Source organism: Myotis brandtii, unplaced genomic scaffold (genome assembly GCF_000412655.1).
Source record: "Myotis brandtii unplaced genomic scaffold, ASM41265v1 scaffold304, whole genome shotgun sequence".
Classification (NCBI taxonomy): Eukaryota; Metazoa; Chordata; class Mammalia; order Chiroptera; family Vespertilionidae; genus Myotis; species Myotis brandtii.
In genome coordinates, this window is record NW_005361607.1 from 561,473 (window position 1) to 570,471 (window position 8,999).

The 8,999-nt window shown below is 45.5% G+C and overlaps 1 protein-coding gene across 7 annotated transcripts in view; it reads right to left on the reverse strand.

Annotated features, from left to right (window-relative positions):
- Nucleotides 1-7,382: 7,382 nt before the first annotated feature.
- The window catches only part of FGGY (FGGY carbohydrate kinase domain containing), a 412,417-nt gene continuing 410,800 nt past the window's right edge, over nt 7,383-8,999 (reverse strand). For 6 of the 7 annotated variants that reach the window (XM_014542556.1, XM_014542559.1, XM_005869840.2 and 3 more), the window contains one exon: nt 7,383-7,616. In XM_014542556.1, the coding sequence (XP_014398042.1) occupies nt 7,535-7,616 (82 nt within the window). In that variant the 3' untranslated portion in view covers nt 7,383-7,534. The remainder of the gene's footprint in view (nt 7,617-8,999) is intronic. The other variant, XM_014542558.1, reaches the window with a different exon arrangement.

Here is an 8,999-nt window from a genome sequence, read left to right on the forward strand (position 1 = left end):
AATCTCTGGGAAAACTCTGGAATAGAATGAGAGTGTCCTTCTGACTCTTGGGAGATTAAGTGCTGAACACACAATAGTGGGGAAAGGAAGCATGATGGATTATTCAGGGATGGGACCAAAGGGAGTAATTTAGTTAGAAGTCTTACCCCAAGCAAGACTGAGCATGCTGTTCTGATCATGGCAAACTTAGCCTCATATGGGTCCATGTGGCCCTAATAGTTATGAGACGTGTCAGTTATAGAAGTTATACCAATAAGGATAGGAAAGACTATGCTGAGGTAAGAAACTACCTTAAACCCCAGTTTTTTTCCACAACAAGGATTTATGTCTCAATCTACGTTTGTTGAGGATTTGTTGGGCGATCTGCTCTGAAGCATCTTCACTCTGGAACCCGGCTGAGGGAGAATCCCTATCTGCACATTGCTGGCTGCTGTTTAGGAGAAAAGAAAGCTCTGGGGGTCCTCGCACTGACAGTCAAAGACTTGGTCCAGAAATAACACCCATCATTTCTCAAAGCTCATGAACTGGTCACAAGAGGCCACTCAACCACAAGGGGCCCGGGAACAGAAAGCACTCAGAGAACATCTCCCTTGGCTATCTTACATCAGCGTAGTTGGCACAGCAGTGAAAGTTTCTAGCCAGAGAGTATGCTTGAGTGCCCTGGTTTCGCTCTGGGAGGTCTGTCTGGGCAGCAGCATGGCCCAGGTGGCTGGAGGATTACTGAGGTGGATTTGGCCCAGGGGGAGAGAGCTGGTGAGCACTAGATTAAGTATCAGGGCTCCACCCAAGGAGCCTACAATTCAAGGCAGGGCTCTTGCCCTAAGGGGGAGACTGGAAGACAAATCAATCACTCACCTTCAGTTGCTCTTTGCCAAATGCAGGTAGATAAGCCTTCTGTACTGTTAAACTTGAGGTAGGGCTTTCTGGGGACAGGTGGGATGGGAGAGCTGATTCATAAGTCACAGTAGCAGGAAGAATTTAACCCACCTACGACTGAGGGAGAGCCAAGATTCTATCCAGGGAGACAGTTTCGAAAGTCAAATTTGAGGGGAGTAGTGAGGCCGTAAGTAAGAGAATAAGTAAGCAAGGCCTTCATGTACCATAAGATGCAATGCAAGGTATGGACTGTGACAAATGCTTAGGAAGAATGCCTTGAACCAGTGAGAGGACTCATTTCTCTTCGTGCCTGGTGAAAGGATAATCGCAATTCAAGGGGGCATTCCAGATTGGACCAATATATTTGCAGTTTAGGGGAGAAGCCTGCACTTTGGCCAGGTTTCAGGTGCCTAAGGGTAATGATAGAAAGAGGAATTCCAGACTCACCGGCTAGGGAAGAGCCAGTACTGGGCTGGGCTGGGTGTGTACGGCCTGGCTTACTTCAGGGTTGGAGCAGAGCCAAATCTTCAGGGGACAGGCCCCCAGTACCTGCAGTTTAGCAATGCTGAGAAAGGCAGGGCTAGAATGTTTCAGCTTTCATCATTTCCAGGTGAGTCTTTCTAGACAGACCTACCTTACTGGCCTCCCTGGGCGTCTGGCAGCACCTGTCCACTGAGTGCAGGTAGATAAGCCTTCCACCTGGTTCTTCATCACACTGGGCACCCAGCATGAGACTTCTATGGTTGTTCAATCTCTTTCTACATATGTCCCCTCTCTCCTCAACCAGATACTGGCCCCTTTTGCACCAACAGGATCTGTTCCAGGACTCTGGCCCTAAGGGGGGAAACTGGAATAGTAAGAGCCCGATAATGGTTGGTTGTCACTGGTGGAACATAGAAGTTTCATCTATAGACATTGAATATAAAGTTGTCCAACTTGACGAGGAGTAACTTCTAGAAATCCTAGTAAGTAACAATGGATTGGTTGAGGAGAAAAATCGATAGTTGTTGCACTTAGATTTTATATCAGGCACTGTGCCAGGATGATATTAGCCAGAAAGTATGCTTGAGTGCCCTGGCTTCGCTCTGGGAGGTCTGTCTGGGCAGCAGCATGGCCCAGGTGGCTGGAGGATTACTGAGGTGGATTTGGCAGGACCAAAAAAAAACTGGGGTTTAAGGTAGTTTCTTACCTCAGCATAGTCTTTCCTATCCTTATTGGTATAACTTCTATAACTTCCAAAAGACTTGGAAGTATCATCCCACTTCTTTTCTCCCACTTTATAGGTAAGGAACAGACACTCAGGTTAAGTAGCTTGCATGAGTTCGTACACTGCCCATGAGTAAGCAGTGAGGCTGTGATCCGAAGGCAGGGCCCAGTGGCTCCAGGGCTCGAGGCTTTCTCACCTTACCTGTGCTGCCAATAGAAATAACACAGAACTCTGGTCAACCAAGGAATATCAGAAGGAGCCTCCCAGATATGTATGCATCTGCTAAAGAGGGGAACCATGGAGGGGAGAGCAATGAGCAAATTAATGCATCACCCTCTGTTACACAAATAAGCTAGTTGAATTTATTTCGGCAGAAGCAGCAGAGTGGTCCTGCCTCCACATCCCAGCTACTGGATTATGGGACAATTACCTAAACTCACAGAACCATGGATTTTGTATTTGTAAAATGGGATCCCAACCTTTGTTGGGCCAGCCTCATTAATTTACTATTGGGGAGCAGCTGAGATAATATATATACAATCACTATGGAAATGATAAAGAAATATTCAAATAGAAGGCATCATTATTGATATTGCCTAAATACCAGAGGTTAATAAAACATTTTCCATTTTGTATGTATTAAAATTATACAGCAGAGAACCATGCCCGCCCTAGATTTTAGAAAGGAAACACTTCTAATCAAGACTTCAAGCATGACTTAAACAAATAAAAATTAGGTATTTAGAAGCATTTATTCCAATATGTAATTTTAAATGATTTTATACTTGGATGGAAATTAACCATACGATGAATGGGTGAGTTCTTGATAAATTGAGAAAGCTGGATTTATTAGCAGTCGTCTTTGTTTTTACTTAAGTTACTTTTGTTTTCCAAATTTTACATAATTGTCCAATATTCAGAAGTACCGGGAGAAACATCCTTTTGAAAAATGTACTTTTTCTTTTTAAGTTCTCCCTTTAGAAACTGGAAAAGAAAAAAAAAAGCTTTTTATATTGAAGACTCCCTCCTATTCCTGTCAATAGCAGTTAAGTGTATTTATGGAGACATGAGACAGCACAGAGACTCTTCTGTAATTCATCAGAAGGCCCCTCTGAAGCATAATTACATTACAGAGCTCCACTCAGTCATTAGTTTCTTGTTTAGCGACAATGTCCTTCATGTGAAACCCTTTGATGGTAATTATTTGTAACTATGCCCTTGAATTCTGAAAGCATATGTACCCTAGTGAACAATGGGCATTTCTGGACCACGAAGCAACTGGTTTCCCATTAGAGGTCATACAGGAAATGGTCTGTAACAACACCGAAAATTCACAAAAGTTTTCTGAGCTTGAGTGACAACCCAAAATGAGGTGTGTGGTTATGCGTGTGTGAGTGTGTGTGTGCATTTGTGTGCATGGGTGCGAGTCCTTAGATATAGGCATAACGTTTTGAACCCTTCATGACCATGTCACATTTTTAAGTTTTTCTATGTTTCTTCAATTAAGGCACATTAATGCATATCATAGGCTGACCTGAAGTGAGATATTTGGGAGATATTTTTAGTTCTATCAGTCTTCTTTGGGAAGAAAAAAATGTCTTGTGTTTGTGTATTTATTTATTGAGCACCCACGCATGCCAGGAACTGTTTGGTATAGAGAACACCAGCCCTAAGAGGGTCAGTGCCCTGCAAAAGCCCACTGGCCAGTGGTAGAAGATAAATAAACCCGAATAACATGACTGTCTCCAGGCCTGTCCTAGACAGCGCACCACGTTAACATGAAGACCTTAATGTTCCAGCTGTTACCCTCACCTGCGGATTGGTGGTTGGTACCTTCTTCAAAGCTGGAAGCTTCCAGGGATGTCCCACAATATTTGTACTGCTCCCCTTGGAACTTGTACCCCTTCATCCCTCACTTCTCAAGGCAACTGGCAACAACATAGACAGTTCTGCATATAAAGGCCAACCCAAGCCGGGGTGTCCCCACTAGAGGAGGGTCCCTTCTGGACGCTTCCTTTGGAGTCCAGCACGCTCTGGCTTGGGGTCCTGTGGTGTACGGCAGCTCTGCATCCTCTCACACCATTCTGCCACCTGGTCTTCCCCCCCGACCTCTCTCCCCTGCTTCTCTCCCCCCAGCGTGTATTCTTTCAGGCTGCTTCGGAAGTCAGGTTTACGACCTTCACATGTGGGAAGTATTTGTGACCAAAACTAAAACCCTAACGTGTTATTTGGCACAATGATTGACTGAGCAAGGCTGGTTTCAACTGCAAAGGAAAGCTTTCAGTGGGCAACAAAACAAAACAAAACCCCACAAACCGCTCTGGCTGCACTGCAATCCTTATTCATAGAAGCTAAATATACTTCTGTTACATGTGTGCCTTCACTAAAGCCTCCTTTCCAAGTGCAAGAAGGTGAGTGTGGGAATCATGGGAGTTTTTATCATCGAGCTGCACATGGCTATAGAAATCTACAGAGACGTGTACATTTTCTGCAAACACTGGCTTTATGTAGGAACCAGAATTCTTTTCTCTGGGATTAACCTGCTAGCCAGGTGGCATAAGGAGAGTACTGTAGAAACAATATTTGTGGGTGCCTATTGTCTGCAAGGCATTGTTCTCAGGGCTTTGGGCACCGTTCTTTCTTTGAATCATTACCTCCAACCCGGGGAGGTAGGCAGCAGGCTTACCCCACTGACAGAGGAGGAGACGGAGGGCCAGAGGTTAGCATCTCTCCCGGTGTCTTTCAGCCCTTCTTCCAGGTTGCTCCTTACTGTGGGGATGCTAGAGGATTTCTAGGGTTTCCCTGTTCCTTGTTCCTTGCCTTATCTCTGTGTTTTCCTTTTCCTGTAGAGCAGTGGGAACCCTAAATTAGGTTTTGTTTGGATATGAGTTGCCTGAGAGAATGACAGCACCCAGGGCTGGTCACCTGGGCCGGCATGAGCACTATAACCAAAGAGCGGTTGGTGGGCAGTATTCCTCTCCAGTGGACACAAGGGGGCGGCCCCCAAAGCTTTGAACCCACAAAGATCTGGATTTGAATCAGCTGAGAGATTCTGGCAAGTGGCTGATCTTTTCTGAGCTTCAACTTTCTCAACTGGAATGTGAGGTTAAGCCTGCCTGCCTCTCAGCGCTGCAGGGAGGACTGGAGAGAGATCATACAGGGGGCACCTGGGCAATGGTTGGCAGTCATTCACTGTCACAGCTCTGGGTTCTCAGCCATGCGCAGCTACTGCATTCAGCACTGCTTGGCAGGAGCAGGCCGAGGCCTGCCCCGGTTCTGAGTCAGTGCCGACCAGCTTGGGCAGCTCAAGCCTGTCTGACTGTCCTGACATCTCGTCTGGATCCTGCTGTACCTGACTTCCAAGGTGCTGACCCTACCCCCAAATCCTTCTGATCCCCAGCCCAAGCTCTAGGGAGAGGTGAATGAACTGGGCTTCCTCCTGTGTCTGCATTGCACACCCACACACACCTTCTCCCTGGAGCTTGCCAGCCTGAGATCTTTATGGCCTGTGAATACTGTTGAGTGCTATTTAGAGCTGGCCTTTGCAACTGGGTGGGGTCATCCTACTCAGGAATTTTGATTGTTATTGTTCTGAGCATCTTCTAGATGTCAGGCCCTGCAAAAAGATAAGCATAGTTAAGGAAATAAAACTGAGTGCTTTATGGGAATTATCTCATTTAACCCTCATTATGACTATTAATGTCTTTATTTTCAACTTGAGGAAACTGAGGTTTAGGAAGATTAAGGGCCTTTCTCCAAGCCACACAGCTTCTAGACAGCGAAGCCAGGGCTCACAGCCTTTGTGCCATGTTGCTTTTCATCCCACCTGTCAACCCTTCACCGCTACCGCCTTCTCTGACTGCTCCATGCTCCCTGGCAGGAGGCACCTTCTCCTATTGGGCACCTCTCACCATGTGCTGTCGTGGATTTGCTCCTCTCCATCTCTCATTAGACTGGGAGCTCCCTGAGGGCAGGGACATGTTTTATTATCCCTGTACCCGGTGCGCACCTCAGTAACTGGTCCAGAATCTGTATTCTAAATGATTTTTGTTGACTGTGTTGTATTGGACTTATCTTTGATTCCTGCTGACTTACGTTGCTAAAGTCCCATATACCCTCTACCCAAACTCATCTGAGCTGTGACATTAGCACTTACTCTTGGGTCTGAAATGGTGTGATGTGCATATTATGTTATCAGCTAAAGCAACTATTTTTTTTTTCCAAACACTTGCCTACATCAAAAGCTTTTAGCCATCCTGTTTCTTTTGTTTCCTTTAATCTTGGAATTTTTCATAGCCTTTCTGTGTCTTTATGACATAGACATTGCTGAAGAATATAGTGCATTAAACGAATAGAATGCTGCCCATTTGGGGTTTGTCTGATGTTTCCCTATGATGAGATTCAGGCTTTGCATTCCCAGCCAGCGTGATGCTGTGTCCTTCTCAGGCTATCACATCTGGAGGCGCAGGATGTCCATCTGCCCAGCTGCAGTTAATTCTGATCGCCCAATCAAGATGCTGTCCCGTTTCTTCCCTGTATAGTTAACATTCCTTTTCCTCTTGTAACTAATAATAAACAAGCTGTGAGGAGACATTTGAAGAACATGCATACATCCTGTTACTCATCGAAATTCCCTCCTGGACCCACCGATGATTCCTGCCTGTACCTATCTTTAATATGATGATTGCAAGATGACGATTCTGCAATTCCATGCAATATCTGATTCTAGACTGGATCCCGTATAGAAGGGAGAAAAATGCCATACAGGATATTACTGAGCTATTGACAAAACTGGAATATGAATGGCAGATTAAATAAAAGTGCTATATAAAAGTTAAATAGACTGAAATGTACTCTCAAATGACTCATTAAAAATGTGTGTGGATAGACATACATACATGTGCATATGTGTGTGCAAGCGTGTGGAGAGAACATGCAAACGATAAAGCAAATGAGGTAAATGTTAAAATAGAAAAATTAGGTGCTTGGGTGTTCCTCTGTATAATTCCTATTTTTGCAACTTTTCTCTAAGTTTGAAATTATTTCCAAAAAACTTAACAACAGCTTTTAGCCACCTATAGAATAGACATTAGATGTCCTGCCTAAAGCTATGTAAGTCTTCCATCTAATGACTGACACTAAATCCATTAATAAGCACGCGTTTCCCCTGGCCCGAATGATCCCCAAACCTAGTCCTATAGGAGATCCTATGACCCCATGTGAAACTTTTGTCTCCATGTCGGTGCCTGTGGAAACTACCAAGCAAACAATGGTGGTACAGTGAGATGGAAGCCTCTAGTTCTGGTTGCACATGTCTTGGTTTTCTTTATTGAAAGGCAATACAGAGACGGAAAAAATGATACCTAAGTGGTCTTGAATAGAAGAGGAAGTGCCAGAGGTCCCTGGTGCAACGCCTCACGACCTTCCGGCACAGGCACCTGCAAGCTCTGCTCAGTCCCCTTTCATGATGGCTGCGTACTCCTTCTGGTGCTCCACCAGCTTCAGGAACACTTGGTATTTCTTGTCATAATATCTGTGGGAGACAAAGGAATATACTGAGCCACCTCAGACAAGCTGTTCTGCAGCTTCCCCTTACATTTAGAATGGGGCTATATCTGTGATGGGTTTGCAGACGCCTCCCAATTGTTCAATGCTCACACCTTCCTGAGCAATGGGTAGCATTACCTCTATGATCTCTAACCTACATGGAGTAGTATTATCTCCATTGTAGAAGCAAAAACATTTGCTCAAAGAGGCGAATATAAATAGCCCGGCCAGTGTGGCTCAATGATTGAGTGTCGACCTATGAAGTAGGAGGTCATGGTTTGATTCTGGTCAGGGCACATGCCTGACCTATGAAATAGGAGGCCATGGTTTGATTCTGGTCAGGACACATGCCCGGATAGTGGGCTTGATCCCCAGTAGGAGCCATGCAGGAGGCAGCCAATCAATGATTCTCTCTCATCATTGATGTTTGTCTCTCTCTCCCTTTCCCTTCCTCTATGAAACATACATACATACACACACACACACACACACACACACACACACACACACACACAAAACCCAGGGACTTCTTTAAAAAAATAACAAAACACAAAAAATAAAGTAGTATAAATAAAAATCAGCAGGGCTGGGATTCACACTCAGGTCTGTCCGACTGAAAGCCTCCTCTGTGATGTACAGGCTGAACACAGCTCCATTCACATTCCCAGCTTCAATACATACTTCGTACATGACTAGTCCCAGGTTTGATGACTGGGTTAAAACCACAGCCTCACCTGGGACAAGAGGAAACGTTTTAATCACTCTTTGCGGATTCCACACCTACATTTCCTCTGCAGACTGCTCTATCTGGGAGTGGAGCCCTAGAATCACGAGACTCACGCCTTTCCTGCAGGCGTCCCACAGAGGACCTTGCCCTCCAGTACTCTCCAGCTGACTCTTCAGGGAGACCTGTCAGAACCTGGGGTTGGCCATGAGTCAGATGGCAGGGCAGCCCAGTCCTGAGAGAGACAAGGCAGCTTGAAGACTTGCACTCTGTCCTTACTCCTCCCTCCTGGGAGGAGCTGACCGGGGGGCCAAGGGTTGATGAAGCCAGGTTAGTGTGTCTTAGGGTGCTCTGAAAGGAAGTCTTCATGAGGGAAGTTGGTGCAAGCTCGTGAATTGGGGAGGAGAGATTGTAAGAATAGCCCTGGAACTTCTACTTGTCAACATGCTGATGAGAGTAACAGGAGTCCCCTCCCCCCAAGCATTTCTACCTTAAACTTTATGGTCACTCAGGAGCTGTGCCGGGGCCAAACACAGCTTTAGGAGCTGGGCTCAAAAGCCTCGGTTTGAATCGCAGCTTGGACTTTACTCGCTGTGTGACCTTGGATATGGTACTTAATCCTTTTGTGCCTAAATTTCCCTATTT